This window comes from Candoia aspera, chromosome 2, assembly GCF_035149785.1.
Source record: "Candoia aspera isolate rCanAsp1 chromosome 2, rCanAsp1.hap2, whole genome shotgun sequence".
Classification (NCBI taxonomy): Eukaryota; Metazoa; Chordata; class Lepidosauria; order Squamata; family Boidae; genus Candoia; species Candoia aspera.
Window position 1 is genome coordinate 164,144,077 of NC_086154.1, and position 19,517 is coordinate 164,163,593.

At 48.2% G+C, this 19,517-nt stretch overlaps 2 protein-coding genes across 2 annotated transcripts in view; both read left to right on the plus strand.

Moving 5' to 3' along the window:
• The window catches only part of MRPL51 (mitochondrial ribosomal protein L51), a 377,933-nt gene that overhangs the window by 128,754 nt on the left and 229,662 nt on the right, over positions 1-19,517 (plus strand). The gene's annotated exons all lie outside the window — the stretch shown is intronic.
• LOC134490157 (olfactory receptor 2A5-like) lies at positions 5,984-6,910 on the plus strand. The gene has a single exon (XM_063293047.1). The coding sequence runs from the start codon at positions 5,984-5,986 to the stop codon at positions 6,908-6,910; it is 927 nt and encodes a 308-aa protein (XP_063149117.1).

Consider the following 19,517-nt stretch of genomic DNA (forward strand, 5'->3'; position numbering starts at 1 on the left):
TGGTCTATTTGGATGATGTTCTGATTCATACTGAAATGGAAGAGGAACATGAGTGCTTGGTGAAACAGGTGCTTAGCAAACTGAGAAAGGCTGAGCTCTATGCTAAGCTTTCTAAGTGTGAATTTCATCAGACTCAGCTTGACTACCTGGGGTACAGGATCTCTGACAAGGGCATTGAGATGGATCCTGCGAAGATTCAAGCTATTTTGGGGTGGGAGCGCCCACGCACACGCAGGCAGCTCCAAAGTTTTCTTGGGTTCTCCAACTATTACCACCAATTCATCCAGGGGTTCGCAGAAATTGCGTTGCCTCTCACTGACTTGTTACGTACGAAGGGGTTGGGGGACACACGCAAGGTAAAGAACCCGGGGGCATTGCTCAATTGGACACCTGACTGCCAGTTGGCTTTCAACAAACTCAGAAGACTGTTCACTGCTGAACCCATTCTTCAACACCCTGATCCCACTAAACCCTTTGTGGTTCAAGTGGATGCTTCCAATTTCTCAATTGGAGCACTCTTGCTGCAAGCGGATGCTGACAACCACCTGAACCGTGTGCGTATCTGTCCCGGAAATTTTCCAAGATGGAAAGGCGGTGGCATGTTTGGGAGAAAGAAGCTTTTGCAGTCAAGGCTGCTTTGGAGGCATGGCACCACCTATTAGAGGGGGCTAAATGTCCTTTTGAAGTTTGGACTGACCATAAAAATTTGGAAGCGCTCAGCACGCCCCGTAAGCTCAGTCCTAAGCAGATCCACTGGGCTCAATTTGTCAGTTACTGTGACTTTAAGTTGAAATTCATTCCAGGCAAGAAAAACTTCCTGGCTGATGCGCTTTCCCGCCTGCCCCAGGATTTGGTGCAGGCACCTGACGTTGTGGGTACACTGTGGACAGAACGCCATTTTGGTTTTCAAGCTGTCACACACAGTCAAACTCGTGCGCAGCTGCCCCCAGCTTCAGTTTCACCAGCTGGGGGAAGGACGCCAGTTCCCTTGCAATTGCAACAACAGTTTCTGCTAGAGGTGAAATCTGATACTTGGTTGCAAGCGAATAGAGACAATGTTACATTTGACAGAGGCTTAGCTTGGAAGCAAAACGGCCTCTATGTCCCTGACAGTCTGCGAAGGGAAATTTTGATTAGGTCTCATGATGATAAAGTGGCTGGTCATTTTCGGTTTGTCAAAACCTTGCATCTGGTACGCCGCCAATTTTGGTGGCCCACATTGAGACATTATGTAAAAAGTTATGTTGCTTCTTGTCCTGTCTGTGCCATGTCAAAACGGAAGGGGGGTAAGCCACATGGGCTGCTGCAGCCGGTGGCCAGCCCCTCCCGTCCTTGGGAGGAGGTTTCTATGGACTTCATTGTGGATTTGCCTCCTAGTCAGAGAAAGACTGTGATTTGGGTGGTAAAGGACTACTTTTCCAAGCAAGCCCATTTCATTCCATGTGCTTCTATTCCGTCTGCTCAGCAATTGGCCCGCCTTTTTCTAATCCACATCTACCGGATTCACGGTAGCCCCTCCCGCTCGGTCATGGACCGTGGGACACAGTTCACTTCCCAATTTTGGAAGGCATTTTTGAAGCTGGTGGGCACCAAGCAGGCATTGTCCACTGCGTCGCATCCAGAGACTGACGGATCTACGGAGGTTCTTAATTCGACCCTGGAGCAATTTTTGAGGGCATTTGTCAACTATCAGCAGGATAATTGGTTTGATCTGCTACCTTTTGCTGAGGTGGCTTATAACAATGCTGTCCATCAGAGCACAGGACACACCCCTTTCCATATTGTTTTTGGATGGGATTTTGTCCCCATTCCTGAGTTGCCTCAACCCCATGGGCAGCCCTGCTCTGCGTCTGATTGGGCTGCTCAACTGGCAGATTCGTGGCCAGTGATTCAGCAGGCGTTGGCTGATGCCCAATCTGCCTATAAACTGCATGCTGATAAGCGACGAGCCCTTCAACCTGCTTTTAAAGTTGGTGATAAGGTCTACCTTTCCACCAAGTTCATTAAGTCCCCTCAGCCCTCGAAGAAGTTGGCTCCTAAGTTTGTTGGTCCTTTTCCCATTGTGGGAGTTGTGAACTCGGTCACGTTTAAACTGGATTTGCCACACAATCTGAAACGTTTACATCCTGTTTTTCACTGCAGTTTGCTCAAGCCTGTCAACCACTCCGATCATTGCAGTTTGCTCAAGCCTGGCAACCCCCACCTCCTGCTCTGATCATGATTGATGGACAGCAACAGTTTGAGGTGAAGGAGGTCCTTGATTCTCGCAGACTTCGTGGCACCCTGCAGTACCTCATTTGGTGGAAACACTTTCCCCACCCTGAGTGGGTGTCTGCCCGTGATGTTCACTCTCCTGTTTTAGTTAGACACGTTCATCGAGCTTATCCTCTGAAACCTGCTCCTTAGTGTTTTTTTTTGGGGGGGGGGCGGTATGTCATGTTCACCGTTCCAATGTTACCGTTACATCGTAACGTTTCGCACGTCATTTGGCTGATGCGTGTTTCGTCTGGGAGGGGAGGAGGATTCCATCTCGTGGGATTGTTGTATGTTAGCAGCTGGATTGGAATGTGTTTGGGTTATCTTGTGTGTTCAAGGTTCCTTTCCCAGGACATCAGCAGAAACGGTTACCAGCACCTGGGGCGGGGGGGGGGGGAGTTTGTAATGGCAGGGTGAGGGGAGGGATTATGTTTGAGCCGAGGGGTTTTAGTTTGTATTTGGTGCGCTTTTGCTCATTCTCAGCTTTCTCTGTATTTGCATACTATTCTTTAATAAATCAGATATCATTAAATTCCTGCTTGTGAGTCTGAGTCTATTAGGGTAGGCAATCCTTACACTATCATCTTTAGTTCTGGATGGGGTTGCACTGCCCCATTCAGACCTGGTGCGTAATCTGGGGGTCCTCCTGGACTCACGACTCCTCCTCGACGAGCCCGTGGCAGTCGTGACCAGAAGGGACTTTGCGCAACTTTGTGTTGTGCACCAGTTATGCCCTTTCCTGGATCGAGAGGCCCTCCGAACAGTCACTCATGCCCTGGTCATCTCCCACATAGACTATTGCAATGCGCTCTACATGGGGCTACCCTTGAAGAGTATCTGGAAGCTTCAACTGGTCCAGAATGAGGCCGCGCAAGCAGTTATTGGTGCCCCATGATGGGCACATGTGACACCACTGCTGCCCGAGTTGCACTGGCTCCCAGTTTGCTTCCGGGTCCAATTCAAGGTGTTGGTTATCACCTTTAAAGCCCTACATGGCTTGGGGCCAGGCTACCTGAGGGACTGCCTCATCCCCATAACATTGACCTGCCCCACCCAGTCATGCAGGGAGGGCATGCTACGAACCCCGCTGGTAAAGGAATTCCACCTGGCGGGATCAAGGAGGCGGGCCTTCTCTGTAGTGGCACCCACCCTTTGGAACATTCTGCTCCCGGAGTTGAGACAGGCCCATTTGCTCCCGGACTTCTGGAAGAACCTAAAAACCTGGTTTTGCCGCCTCGCTTGGGGTAGGAGGGCCGCCAGTTCATCTTGGGGCTAGCTATTATAGATCTCTCCCCAATAAACAAGATCTGTGCTGCTGGATTTTATATTTTTTACTCTGTATTTATTCTATTTTTATTTAGTATTTATATTGTAATTATGTGTTTTAATTTTGATTGTAAACCACCCAGAGTCCCCTTCTCGGGGGAGATGGGCAGTGATGGAAATTTGAAATATAAATAAATAAATAAAAGATCTACATGCTCAATGTTCTGGAACACTTTATTAGTTAGTCCCACAAGGCTTAAGGTCAGTAAAAGAAGAATGCTTGCTAATATGGTGATTAGTTTTTGTTTCTTTGTGCTTGGGTGTGCATTATTTGGGAGGGGCAATAAAGATTTCAGATAAATTCCAGAAAGAATACCTATACTGAACAAAAATATTAACTTATTTCTTAGAAAGTAAGTTTCAAAAATATGGATCTAATAATTATTTAGAGATCCAAGAATCTAAAGGGGTCTAAGGTGGACCAGCACATACTTGCCAACATGTCTTTTCATCTTTTGAATTACATAACAATCTGGATGGGTCCCAATCCATGGATTCCTCCATTCTCCCAGGAACTTATCACCTATCACCTCATAAGCATTATACATTACTATTTCACTAGGGCAATTAATGAAGTGGGATTTATTTTTCAGCCCCAGTTGTTGAAGCAAGGGAGCGTGGGACAAGATCTCTGAGGGAATATTTGTGTTTCAGATAAACAAGTTGGAAAAGGAGTGGGTTTGCACAACTTTTGCTACCCCTTTTTCAGGAACATCTTGTTAATCATAGCAATGCTACAGGTGAAGAGAGGAAGCTGCAGTGAGAGTAGTTATCTGAGGATGGTTCCTTTTTGGAATATCCCAGAAGATGTCTTCAGAAAGGGCTGATCTACACATTACATGCAACTCTAGTAGTCGGATGAGGTTTGCATGAAAGGCAGCTGGGAGGGGCAGCTGGGAGGAGCATAGGCAGATAAAGGTTGAAGACTAAACTGAGAGGAGAAGGACCGGACCCAAAAGGAGGAAGGGCATAAATTATTAAAAAGTACTCTAAGGTAGGTATTGGTTATTTGCAAGGATGCTGGAATAAAGAGTTGGAACATCCCATATTAATAAATCAATGCCTAAGTTCTTACAGAGTTTCAAAATGTTACTTATAATATTTAGATGAGACTAATTCAACAAATGTTTTTCTTTCATGTTTATTCAACACCTTAAACAATGATGCTATGTTGAGATATCTTTAGACAAAAGGATTGGCTATTATTTTGGAATTATAAAACGGAGGAAGGGCACTTATTCACGAAAAGGGCCTGTCATTTCAGCTGATGGCAGCAAAATCTACAGTTTAAGTACGGAGGTACACAGAAAAATTGCCTTTTGTAAGTCCAGAATCCTCCCACATTTGGTTTCAGTGAGTTTTAACATAGTAAAAGACGGGGAGAAATTTCTTTATCCCATTTCTATAGCATGTTTGATGGATACACCCTGGTCATGTTTGTTGTTACTCAACTTTGTTCTGAGATTAAGAGACCTGGTCACTGTTCTGGCTCCCCAGCCATTTGAGGTTTGGGGGTAGATATCTTTTCCAGCTCTACCATTGATTGATTGATTGATTGATTGATTGAGGGTAGAGACCAAAAGTGTATACAGCATACCAGTGTGATCTCACTATAGATTTATGAAAGCGTATTATTATATTGGCAGTTTGCCTTTCAGTTCTGTTCTTATTAAGTATGAAGTCTGCCTTTTTTATAGCAGCTCAGATTCCATTCATGTGTATGTGAAATTTGGGTATTTAGAGCCAATATTGTTGCCTGATAGAGGAAAAATGGCAGCTTATAGAATAAAATTATATGTACTGATCAATAGTTCTAGCTTTTGTATGAGCTGGTGATAATTCATGGTTACTTAATCTATTTCACTGTAAGGGGTTATAATTTACCAGATTTCTCACCCCTTTCCAAAGCATCTATGGCTTTATGATTGCTATGTTAAACAATTATCTATATTATAATTTTCAGAGTATTGTATACCTGTGAATGTTTAGGAAATTGTGATCAGCATGACATCTCTCATAGACATAACCCTTTTTCTAATGGTCATCCCCACATGTATCTTACGGATGGAAGAGGAACAGTACTGCCCAATGCTCTGTGATCACTGCAGTATCTGCAAAGGGAGAACTTCACAGGAATGCATACTCTTCAATAATCTTCATCATGCAGGTGTCCTGGTTGCATGGAAGTATGTGTCTACACACGTAGGCTTTTACCCTTTTCAAATATTGAAATGAATGCTGAGAATATATAAGAAGGCAAGGTTTTTTCACACATTGGGATACACTGGGCAAATTGTCTGGAGTTGTTTGTATAAGATTTATAAGCATGATTAATTGCTTTTGTTCCTCGTGTGTATATACAGGTCCCTGTCCATGCATCCAATGAAACCATAAAGATACCATGAGGAACCAAACATATGTGGCCGAATTCCTTCTGCTTGGCCTTTCCAGAAGCTTGAAGATCCGTCTTTTATTGCTTGGACTTTTCTCTGTAGTCTACGCTGTCTCCCTGGTGGGCAACACAATCATTCTGATGCTCATCTGGCTGGATGCCCGACTCCACACGCCCATGTATTTCTTCCTGAGCCAACTTGCCTGTGTGGACATCTGCTATACTTCCAGCACAATCCCCCAGATGCTGGCCAACCTTCAAAGCCCAAGACAAACCATCTCATTGGCTGCATGTGCCATACAAATGCATGTTTTCCTGGCATTGGCTATTACTGAATGCATTTTGCTTGCAGTAATGGCATATGATAGGTATGTAGCAATATGCCATCCACTGCATTATGTCTTCCTCGTGAACAAGACAATGTGCATGAAATTAGCCATGACTTGCTGGACTGGTGGTCTTGTCCTGCCAGTGGTCCATACCGTTCTTACCTGGCAGTTGCCATTCTGTGGCCCTAACTTGATAGATCACTTCTTTTGTGAAATGCCAGCTTTGCTGAAGTTGGCATGTGCTGATACCCAAATGGTTCAAAAGGTTACTTCGGTGGGCTGCATTTTCACCTTGCTTATTCCCATCTCCTTTATCTTGATGACTTACATCCGCATCCTAGCAACCATCTTGAAAATCCAACCTGCACAAGGGCAGCACAAAGCTTTCTCCACATGTGGTTCCCATATGACTGTTGTGGTGCTTTTCTATGGCAGTGCCATATTTATGTACATGAGACCAGAGTCCAGCCACTCTCCAGGCCAGGACAAAATGGTCTCTCTTTTCTATAGCATTGTCACCCCCATATTCAATCCCATGATATACTGTCTAAGGAGCAAGGAAATGAAAGATGCCTTTCTAAAAATGCTGCAATGGTACAAGCTTTGAATGATGATTAGATTTCAAAAAGGGCTGCTTTTTGAGCTATACTGCCATGTTGCCCAAATAACTGTCTCACTCTGGCACTGGAACAAATATAACTTGTAATGAACAATGGTCTATATTATTGTTACTAATGATCAGAACTGATTAAAGATAATCTGTATGAGTTTTTGACTGAATGATTGATTGATTAACTAATTCTTCATAAAGGTCCATATCAGAGAAATAATGAGCAATTTCTGACCCAGCTCATTTCTTCCTGGATTAGCATCTGCAAATGGCAGTGCCATATTTATGTACATGAGACCAAATTTTCCCCTCCCCTGCAGACCACTGTGGCTATCCATGCCAGTTTCAAAGGATTGGGATGTCCTTTAGAAAACACTTTGGGAACATACAGGATGCTGCTATGCTGGGTGAGAAAGAGCGACCAGGATAAGTCCACTGTGCAAGTAACAGTCTGCTCACCATTAGACACTACTGCAAAAAAATAAGGCCTTTGTTTTTAAGTGATAAATGTAGATGTTACACTAGGTAGCTTCTTAGAAGACGTATTTCCTTAAATGAACTAAAGTAGGAAGTGTTTATGTACGACAGCACTGTGTTTGTAAGTTTGTACTAGATGCAGTAGCTTTTTTGAAAATCTGTTGTCTCATCAAGAAGAAAAGTTTTAGTCAATAGAGTAATCAGTAATATTTCTACAAAGTACCATTAATTTCATTATGCTTTCTCCCTGGTTTGGATTCCAGACAAATCACTTAATCTATAAAACAGAATTAAACATTGCAGCCATAATTATCAAATACCCAATCCAAAGACCTTTACAAAAAAACCTAATCTTCCTTCTCCCAGACTTAACTGATGATGGTCTTAACCATGTTTATTCATCATAGTTGCTACTGTCTGTCATGCGCTGCCTGCCTCTGAATAATACTCAGACACTGGTTCGTGGATCAGGCTCTGATTTATTCACAGCGCAGTTACAGCGTCGGAAGAAAAAAGCTGAGAGTGACAGGAGCGCGCCGGTGCGGGGTTTAAATACCCCGCGCCGGTCAGCGCCCCCTCACTCGCGGTCACGTCACCCCCCTTTGTCCAATACGTTGCCCTGCCGGTGGGTGAGGGGTTGTGAGGCCCCGCTGGCGTTCCGGGATCGCCCATCATCAGGTTTTCTATTCCTCTGGTGATTGCTGTCAGCTGGGCGATCTCCGATGTATTGGCGCTGATGGCTTGGGTGTGCTCCGTGATCCGTTTAGTTATTGTTTGTTGGCCGTTAGTCGTTGTGGGTTGATGGCTACTTATCTTGAGCCCCTTCACCTATTTCCTTGCTATTGTCATGTGTGCCATTGCGCTGATGACTTCAGCTCAACGGCACTCATGACATACTGCCCCCTTTCCGAATAGTGCTCCCCCCCGGTTTTCTGGTTTTTTTTTTTTTTTTCTCGGTGGAGCTGTCAAACGGCACTTTTTTTTTTTTTTTTGAAATTCCCGCCGGAGTAGTTGTCGCCCCTCCCTTTGCTCCTCCCTCTACCACGTGCCTTCCCAGGGTGTGTCCATGGTGCGCATGCCCGGGTCCCGTCCTGGCGTGCGCATGCTCCAGCCACACCCTGTTTGTTTGGCTCAGTTCGGCGAGGAGAGAGGCGTGGCTGGTCGGGTGCTTATCAGCTCCAGGTAGGGCCCTTCTTTTTTTTCCAATTTAAAGTGCGTCGCCTTTGTTGTGTCTCCTGGGCGTCGCCCCCAGGTTGCCCTGTTGACTTGCTTGCCACTCCCCCGCGGCCGGGGGGGCGGGGGGAGGGTGCTGGCGAACGCTTGTCATCACCTCGTGGGCCCAGGGCGGGGGGAGTGAGTCCCGGGGGGGGGAGGTCCACCCAAGTCGCGGGCTTGGGGGGGCCCTTTCCCTTGGGGCACGGGAGGCGGGGGGGCCCTGCGGGGGGGTTTGGCTTGCTGACCTTGGTTGTGGCTTGTCGGGGTATGCCCGGTGAAATGCTCTGGTTAGGTCAGGCGCGTTAACGTTGTGCGCCGCCACCCATTCCGGGTGGGGGAAGTGTTTCCACCTGACCAGATAGTGTAGAGTTCCTCGTTGCTTGCGGGAGTCGAGAATGTCCCTTATCTCGAAGTGGTGTTGCCCGTCGATCATCACCGGTGCGGGCTGTGGCGTGCTTGGGTGCCATCGGGAGGTGGTTGCCGGTTTCAGGAGGCTGGTGTGGAACACCGGGTGGAGTCTCCGTAGGTTGTGTGGCAGGTCCAAGCGTATTGCTACCGGGTTCACTATTTGCGTGACTCGGAACGGCCCGATGTACTTAGGCCCCAGTTTTTTCGAGGGTTGGGTTGACTTTAGGAACTTGGTGGATAGGTAGGCCATATCCCCCGCTTGGAACGTCGGTTGTTGGCGCCGGTGCTTGTCGGCCTGCTCTTTGTAGGCTGCCTGTGCATCCTTCAGCGCCGCCGTGATTACTGGCCATGCTTCCGCGATCTTCCGTCCCCAGTCGCTAGCGTTCACCTGGGGTTCCGGGAGTTGAGGTAGCTCCAGTATGGGGACGAAGTCGCGCCCCGAGACTACTTCAAACGGAGTTTTCCCCGTGCTCGTGTGGACGGCGTTGTTGTATGCGACTTCGGCGAACGGGAGCAGTTCAGCCCAGTCGTCTTGGTGGTAGTTAGTATATGATTGTATGAATTGCTCTAAGGTGGCATTAAGAACCTCTGTGGCTCCGTCCGTCTGGGGGTGCCAAGCCGTAGATAGGGCCTGTTGGGTCCCCGTCAGCTTTAGGAAGGCCCGCCAGAATTTGGAGGTGAACTGTGTGCCCCTGTCGGTCACCACACGTGCGGGACATCCGTGTAGCCTGTACACGTGGATGAGGAAGAGTTTGGCTAGCTGTTGTGAGGATGGGACCGACGTGCAGGGGATGAAGTGGGCCTGCTTTGAGAAGTAGTCCTTCACCACCCAAATGGCCGTTTTCTTCTGGCTGGGTGGGAGGTCCACTATAAAATCCATAGAGATTTCCTCCCATGGGCGGGAGGGTTCTGCCACCCGTTGTAATAGCCCCGCGGGTTTGCCTGGTGCCCGTTTGGCCCTAGCGCACGTTGGGCAGGACGCTACGTAGGCTTTTACGTCCTGCCTGAGCGCGGGCCACCAGAATTGACGCCGTGTTAGGTGTAGGGTCTTGAGGAACCCAAAGTGTCCCGCTTGTTTGGCGTCGTGTGACCTATGCAAGATCGCCTGGCGTTGCGAGTCCGGGACGTAGATTCTGCCTTCCCCCCATGCCAGGTCCTGTGCCATCGTTACCTTGTCGGGGTTTGCCAGGAACCAGGGGTCGGTTTTGAGGGCGGCGGCGAGGTCCGTGCGCATTCCCCCTGGTAGTTGCGGTTGGCTTCTTCCGGTCGCCGGTTGTCCCGCCGTCGGCTGCGCCGTAGAGTCGAGCTGCCTCCGCGCGCCGCTTCGGGTGGTCACGGCCATCCCCAGTTGCGAGGCGGATAGGACCGTCCCAATGGTGTCTGGGGCGGGCTCTTCGTCTTGGGGCAGTCGGGAGAGGGCGTCGGCCAGGAAGTTATTTTTGCCCGGCATGAACTTCAGCTGGAAATTAAAGCGGCTGAAGAATTGGGCCCATCGGACCTGTTTTGGGCTAAGGCGTCTAGGCGTTCGTAGGGCCTCGAGGTTCCGGTGGTCAGTCCAGACCTCGAATGGCTGGGTGGCTCCCTCGAGTAGGTGTCGCCATGTCTCTAGCGCTGATTTCACCGCGAAGGCTTCTTTCTCCCAGACGTGCCATCGCCTTTCTGTCTCGGAGAACTTCCTTGACAGGTAGGCGCATGGTTTCAGGAGTCCCGTGGGGTCTTTCTGTAGCAGGATGGCTCCCAGGGAGAAGTCTGAGGCGTCGGCTTGGACCACGAACGGCCGTTCTGGGTCCGGGTGCGCGAGGATTGGCTCCGTAGTGAACAGCGCTTTCAGCTTGTTGAATGCGGTCTGGCACGCGGGAGTCCAATTCAGCACTGTGCCTGGGTTCTTGGCGCGTCGGGTGTCCCCCACCCCTTTGGTTTTGAGGAGGTCCGTTAGGGGGAGGGCTATCTCTGCGAACCCCCGGGCGAATGACCTGTAAAAATTCGCGAATCCGAGGAAGCTCTGTAGTTGGCGTCTGTTGCGGGGGCGCTCCCAGTTTAGCACCGCTTCGACTTTTGCGGGGTCCATTTCGATGCCGTCCCCGGAGATTCAGTACCCCAGGTAGTCTAGGCGCTCTTTGTGAAACTCGCACTTTGTAGGCTTGGCATAGAGCTGTGCCCTTCTGAGCTTGTCGAGGACTTGCCTGACTAGGGTCACATGTTCCTCGTGCGTTTTTGTGTAAATAAGGACGTCGTCGATATAGACCAGGACCCCTTTGAACAGATGTTCATGCAGTACCTCATTAATGAGCTGCATGAACACCCCAGGGGCCCCCGCGAGTCCGAAGGGCAGTACTTTGTACTGGAAGGCGCCTAGGGGGCAGTTGAACGCCGTCTTCCATTCGTCCCCCTCCCTGATTCGGATGCGATAGTACGCCTCGCGAAGGTCCAGTTTGGAAAAGACTTTGCCCGTGGACAGGTGGGCGAGCATGTCCTTCACCAGGGGTAAGGGGTATTTGTTGGACAGGGAAGCCGCGTTTAGGCCCCGGTAGTCGGTGCAGAGCCGTAGGGTGCCATCTTTCTTCTCCCGGAATAAGACGGGGGCTCCGACCGGTGAGCATGCTGGCTCTATGAATCCCCTGTCAAGGTTTTTATCGATGAACTCCCGGAGGGTTGCCATCTCCTTCGGGGTCATCGAGTAGATCTTTGGTCTAGGTAAGGGGACGTCGGGCAGTAGGTCGATCCGGTAATCCGTCTTGCGGTGGGGGGGTAGTTGGTCAGCTTCTGCCTCTCCGAAGACCTCGGAGAAGTCGGCGTATTGTTCCGGTAGGTCTGCTGTGGTAGCGGCGTTGTCTTGTGTAGTCGCCTCCGCTCGTCCTACAGTGGGGTTGGTTCTGCCCGCTGGAACTGGTGCTCGATACTCGCCGTCGCCGAATGTGAAGGTGCGGGTCTCCCAGTTGATCCGCGGGTTGTTTGTCGCGAGCCATGGCATCCCCAGGACTGCAATGGGCCGTCCGATGTGCGTGACGACGAACGATGTGCGCTCGGTGTGGGTGCCCATTTGCAGGGTGACCGGCTCGGTTTGTAGCGTGGCTGGTTTCCCTCCCGCTGTGGAGCCATCCAGCTGGTGGAATGCCAGCGGCGTGGGGAGGGGGAAGCAGCGGAGGTCGAGTTTGGCGACTAGGTCGGGGTGGATGAGGTTTTTTGAGCACCCCGAGTCCACTAGTGCCGCGGCCGTGGTGGCTCCGTTGCCGGCAGAGAGTTTGATTGCTGCCATTATTACGGGGCTTTCGTCGTTCCGTCGAGGTGGTCCGCGCTGCTGTCCCACCGCCTGCCTCGCCACGCATTTCAGGGCAGGCGGGGAGCTTTTCCCGCCGGCTGTTCGGGGTCTGCGTTATCCTCTTCCCCCCAGTAAGCGTCCCAGCCTTCCTCTGGTGTCGCTGTGGCCACGGTCATTCGGCGGTGAGGGGGCGGCCCCGGGTTGAGTGGTTTGGGGCTAATTTTCGGGGTGGGTTTGGGTGCGCTGGTCGGCGGTCGGTTGGCGAAGCAATCCACCGTCTTGTGCCCTAATTTGCCACACCTCCCGCAGGGCTCCCGGTTGAATTTCTTTTTTGGGTATATGGGGCCGGCCATCCCCACGTGTGGTGCGGGTACCTTTTTTCCGGCATAGTTTGTGTCTTCCGTGGTTGTCATGAGGAAGGTGCGGTGCGCGTGTTCGGCTTTCCCCGCGAGGTGGATCCACCCGTGTAGCGTTTCTGGGTCGTCGCGGTAGAGGGCCCATTGGAGAACGTCGCGATTGAGCCCCCTTTTGAACATTTCCAGCAGGGTGGTCTCGGACCAGTCGCTGACCTTCCCCGTGAGGGCTTTGAACTCCAGGGCGTAGTCAGGGACCGTGCGTGTGCCCTGTTTAAGTCTTTGGAGTGCGTTTTTCGCCCTTACTTTGGCTAGGGGGTCTTCGAAGTAGTTTTTCATCTCATTGATGAAAGCAGGGAAGGTGGCGAGGGCGGGGGAGCTGGACTCGTACAGTTGGACGTACCAGTCCGCCGCCCTGTCTTGGAGTTTGATCGCCACGGCGGCGATCTTGTCGGCCTCGGAGTCGTAGGAGTGTCCGTGCCTCCCCATGAACTCCCTAGCGTTCGTGACAAAGAACGAGAGTTTCGTGGGGGTCCCATCGAAGAAGATGGGGAAGTCCTTTGGGGCCCGGGCGTTTTGCGCGGCCCTGCCTCTCGCTTCCCGGTCTGTGGTGTCGTCCGCCTGTGCCGTCTGCTGACCCTCCGCTGGCCCGTGGGGGTTCGGTGCTTCGCTCGGGGTGTAGGCCTGTGCGGGGACGTCGTTGGATGGCGCCGGGGGCATAAGCGACTGGAGCATGGTCCGGAGTTCCGTCAGTTGAGCCCGCATGGCCGCGAGTTCAGCTCGTGCCTCCTCGTCCACAGCCCGCGCCGCCGCTGGGGCCGGTTCCGCTGGCGCGTCCTCGGGGGTGGGTTGCCGGCGGGGTTCCTCCTCCCTCTGCCGCGGGTCCGCTTCCTCCGCCGTCTGCTGGGTGTCTCCATCGTCCTCCTCCGTGTTGACCGCCGTTGGGCTGTCGCTCCACGCCCGTTGCTGGGGTGCGATGTGGGGCGCGGGGTCCTCCGCTGGTTTCGGAAGTCGTGCTGCTCCCTCCCGCGGTCGGGTTGCCTCCGTCGCCATCTCCCCTTGGGGTTGGAGCTGAGGCTCGGGTCGGGTGGGGTGGGCGTCCATGGCTCCGGGAGTCCGCGGTGCCTCTGGCCTTGGTCGGTCCTCCTCTGTCTCTTGCCGCGCGGCTCGCCCTCCTTGCCCGCGCCGCTCCGGCCTCATCTTGCTGGTCTTCTCGCCGTCTACTCCTCCCGCGGCTCGTTGTCGTCCGGTGGGGCTCGGCGAGGCTGAGTTTATGACTCTCAGCTTTATGTCATGCGCTGCCTGCCTCTGAATAATACTCAGACACTGGTTCGTGGATCAGGCTCTGATTTATTCACAGCGCAGTTACAGCGTCGGAAGAAAAAAGCTGAGAGTGACAGGAGCGCGCCGGTGCGGGGTTTAAATACCCCGCGCCGGTCAGCGCCCCCTCACTCGCGGTCACGTCACCCCCCTTTGTCCAATACGTTGCCCTGCCGGTGGGTGAGGGGTTGTGAGGCCCCGCTGGCGTTCCGGGATCGCCCATCATCAGGTTTTCTATTCCTCTGGTGATTGCTGTCAGCTGGGCGATCTCCGATGTATTGGCGCTGATGGCTTGGGTGTGCTCCGTGATCCGTTTAGTTATTGTTTGTTGGCCGTTAGTCGTTGTGGGTTGATGGCTACTTATCTTGAGCCCCTTCACCTATTTCCTTGCTATTGTCATGTGTGCCATTGCGCTGATGACTTCAGCTCAACGGCACTCATGACACTGTCCATCCCTGGTAACATTTGTTGTAGGCAAATTACAAGAGACATGTAACTGAAGTAGCAAGTTCACACATTTTCATGAATTGTGGTGAACAGCATCAAGTACTTTTGTATGTAGACAACATGACTTCTGAATAATCAAAGGGATGGGCTTTGCAGATGAACCCTATGCAGCAGGGGATGCTGTTAATAACGGGTAGTTGCTAATGACACCATAGCCATTAGAAACAAATGAGGGTGGAAGAACTGCAGTGTCTCCTGTATGCCCATGTGGTGCCTAGTGTTCTCCTGGCACTGCTAGAGCCAATTTAATCTATTCACTCAGATTAAAGAGTAATGCTGGTGGAAATTATTGATGGACAGATGGTAAGAACTGGGTCAGTGTGCAAAGCACAATGCCCTTGCAGCTGACAATACAGGATCACAGGGAGCTCTCACTGCTCTATATGGCAGTTTCCTTTCAGGTGCCCATCGTGCTAGGGATTGATTGGCTGCAATTACATAATCCAGATGTGCACTGGGAACAAGGAACTATTTCTTTCCCATCACCAAAATGTCAACAAAACTGCTACAGGCTTTTCAATCTGAACCCCTCCCCATTCAGCACAGGAACTCTCCTGCCTTGCCAGGGAAATACTCTGGCAGGTATTGCAGATATGTTTGGGAAGGAGGAGGCTAGGGCATTCTAACCATCTTAGGGAGAGAGTTTGGAGTAAATTAGAACGTGTTTATGCATTTATTTGAAGCACGCTCTTAGGGATCGAAAGATGGAGAGCCTTGTCTCATAAATGGTGGAGAGTGCTGGAAAGCGAACAAAATCAATGCTATTCTGCAGAATTGCCTAGCTGCAGTTCCAAGCAGGCAGTTGCATTCTGTGCCATTGCAGAATGGGCTTTCTTTCAAGAGCAGCCCCACATAGAGCCAAATGCAGTAGTCCAACTGAGTGATGCCAAAGCATGAATCACTCTCTTGTCCAGGAATAGTGGACCCACTAAAGATGGCCAAAGGCTCTTTTAGGCACAGTTTCCACCTGCTCTTCCAGCAGGAGCCATGAACCTTCAGAGAGTGGAGCAGCTGTTTCAGGGAAAGTGTAAGCCCATCTAGAGCAATAAATGGAATTTCCGTGGAACCAGAGGGCTTCTGTAATGACAGTAATTTTGTCTTGCTAGGATTCAGTCTCAGCCAGTTTCACCCCATCCAGGCCTTCACAGCCTCCAAGCATCTTCCACCACATCTCCTGCTCAGCCTGGGATAGAGATGTAAAGCTAGGTATCATCAGCATGTTGATGATACCAAATCCCAAACTGACAGATAATTTCAGAGACTTTGTCCAGATGTTAAACAAGATGGGAGAGGACCAAGTTCTGGGGTACTCCACATTGGAGTGCCCAAGGACTCAACCACTCCTCCTGCAGCAAAATCAAATGGAACTACTAGGAAGGATCAGAACCCCCAAAGAACAGTATCTCTAATCTCCAACCCTCACAGATGGTCCAAATGGATCCCATGACTGATGGTACTAAATGCCACTGAAAAATCTCACATAACAAGAAAAGGTGTACCACACCCCTCAAAGTCTTGCTGCAGGTCATCCATATGAGCAACCAGTATGGTTTCAGTCCCATACCCACACCTGAACTCTGACTGGAAAAGATCCAAATAATCTGTCTCATCCAGGACCCCAACCACCTTCTCAAGAAATGCACTTGAGATTGGAGACTGTCCAATAGTTATCTAGATTGCTGAGTAAAGATAATATCGATTTTTGAGAAGGGCTACGTCTTCATCTTCTTCAAGATAGACAGAAACACCCACCTGGATGTCTTATTTTGAAGGAGCAGTCTATACTCTCTTTAGAAAGAATTGCTGATTCCCCTACAGGTTCCCACCTAATATCCTGTTCTAGCAGTATGCTGGCATGGTTAGGTAAAAGATCCCAAATATAGAATTGATGGCATATCTGTATTAGAAACTTGGAAGGGAATGGATGTTTGCTACAGTGGTGAGCACAGAAATTCACTAGTGCTTTATTATTGTGAAAAGAGGACAAAGATACATGCTTAGGCACAGCCTTGAAGGAGTAGGAAGTTACTGATCAAAAAGAACGATCTATGTTTTCAACTATAGTATTTACCCAAAAGGCCAAGCATTGATTAGCTGGTAGTTCTTTAAATTCTAGACAGACAAATTACAAATGCACTGGGGATCATTAGTATCTTTGGGTCCCAGTAGATTTGAAAATAGCCAACACATTGCAGGTATGTTTAAATTGGATTTGGTGGATTGGCAGATGGAAAGGGTGATCATATGAAGAGCACTTAGTCAAATTTTGAGAGGATCCATTGATTTCAGTAGTTCTCTGCTCTACATACAGTAGGATGGTCTAGATCCAAGAGCAGGTCTCCAGGACATCACGCAGCAATTTTTATTATGTAAGCTCCATTGAACCTGAGGTCTCCTTCAGAAGAAGCATGCTTTCTGCCACTGGAGCCCTGGTCCTTCCCAGAGCAACAGAGCTTTAAAGGTGAACTGAAGAAGCCTCTCTGTCCATAAATGAAACCAGGAAGAAATACTGCATGCAGTTCAGGCAAAAACAGAATAATTCTTTCCACAATATTAAAACCACAGGTGGGTGCATTTCAGTATTGTGCTTGTGTTTTGGTTGAAAAGCAATACAATGTTTTAACAACATGTTTAACTTTAAAATATATATAAAATATGAAATAGAACAACGGTACAGCACCAACAGAAAAAAAGATAAAGAGTGGATATACAGAAAAAACACACACACCTAGATATATTATAGTGATTAAAATAAAATAAACACCACAAAAAAGAGGAGAAAAATTTAACAGAAGAAAAGGTTTTAAAGATCCATATTATTATAACCTTTAATAGTAATATAAAATTAATTCAGTCCTTAAGTTTATCATTAAATCTAGGCCATACAGAAACATTGCTTCATCTTCTCATCTTTAGAACACAGAGACTTTTAAAAAATAGACAACAGTCTCATATCCTGGATCCATTCATTAAAATTAGGAGGGTAAATTTCTTTACAAGAAGGTAAAACTATCCTCTTTGCCATACACGAAGTTCAATAGAGCTAAAACTCTTCATCAGATGACAAATTCCATGTTTTAGGAATACAGTATGACATTACATTAAGATGCTTAACTTTATTTCCTTCCCAAATTATATTAACATATGTAATAATCTGAAACCAAAATAAGGCTAGCTGGACAAGACCAGTTCATATAAGTTAAAGAATCTTCAAATTTCTTACTATACCAACAGAAAAAACCCCTAACATCTAACAGTTTGGTCTATTGCTTAAGGTGCTGGGCTAGAAACCAGGAGACTGTGAGTTCTAGTCTTGCCTAAGGCATGAAAGCCGGCTGGGTGACCTTGGGCCAGTCCCTCTCTCTCAGCCCAACCCCCCTCTCAGGGTTGTTGTTGTGGGGAAAATAGGAAGAAGAAGGAGTATTAGGTATGTTCAACACCTTGAATCATTTATAAAAATAATCAAGACAGGATAAAAATAAAAAAAAAACATTTTTGAGGGGTCTAATAAACATGAAGTAATATCTTTTCATGAATGAATATTATTTTAAATCATAAGAAATGTATTTTTATGGACCCTTTGATTATCCCAAATTGGGTATTCTCATTTTTCATTTCAACATGTCCGTGTGCATGTGCGTGTGTGTATGTGTGTGTATACACACACATACACACTTCTAACTTTCATTTTACTTTTAAATTCCTTTTAATACTGAATTGTTGGTTTTATTCAAGCACTGCCTCCCTTAGAGGTCTTTGAACTGTAAGTACCTTGCCAAGCAAAACTTGTAGGAAAGTCATATTCATTCATCTCTCAACATCTTTAAAACTACCATTAAGAATCAATTTAAAGTACTGATCCCTTGTTTGGCCTAAGTATTCTGGTAAACATTTTGGTAAACCTTTGTGCTATTTTCAAATCTGTATTATTCTACAACATCAATTTCTCATAATTCGGAATCAAAATGTCAGTCTGCTCAGCAATGTTCAAGGCTGGAAGGGAAGATCCTTGTTTAATGTGTTTGGATCCTAAAACTTGTCAAGTTGTCAGAAGTGTAACAAACTTACTCTCCAAAAAGGCCTATAGAGAGGAATATTCATAAAAATCTTGTTCTAAAAGAGTATAGTTGTTAAAATAAATTCTCAATTATATAGCATAAAATCTATAGCCACCATCATTGTAACTAACCTCAGTTTGGCTAAGGGTATTCAAGGGCTTTAGCCTGCCATAAAATATTTTCTCATTAACTCTCTGTGTATGACAATAACTAATGGATTAATACTGGAATACCTCTTAAAATACATATTAAGCTCTATCTAATATTCATTTTGATAATATTAATCTTGCCCCAAAAACTTAATGGAATTTTTAACCACTGAGTTGTATCTACTGAAATTGTAGCTAGAAAATTTAGATGTATCTAATTCAACATGAAAAGGTGAAAGTGAAAGGTCCCCTGTGCAAGCACCGAGTCATGTCTGACCCTTTGGGGGGGAGGCTGCTTTCACAACATTTTCTTGGCAGACTATAGCGGGGTGGTTTGCCATTGCCTTCCCCAGTCGTCACCTTCCCCAGCAAGTTGGGTGCTCATTTTACCGACCTCGGAAGAATGGAAGGCTGAGTCGACCTGAGCCGGCTACCCGAGAGAGAATCCAGCTTCCGCTGGGATCGAACTCGGGTCGTGGGGAGAGTTTCGGTTGCAATACAGCCGCCTACCACCCTGCACCACAAATGTAATGTTATTCTTATGGTCCACTGAGTCATCCCCAACTCTTGGTGGCTACATGGAAAATTCCCTGCAGTTTTCTTGGCAACATTTTCAGAAGTAGCTTTGCCAGTACCTTCTTCCTAGAGCTGAGAGATAGTAAGTGTCCCAAAGTCACCCTGCAGGGTTCCATCTGTAGACTAGACTAGAACTCATGGTCTCCTGGCCTCTAATCCAGCACCTTAGCCAATAGAGCAAACAAGCTTTCTAATAATATTTAACTTCTATTATAGAGATGTCTAAATCTCTAACAGGGATTTCCAAATATGGAGAGATTTTCTTAAAAAAAGTAAAGAGCT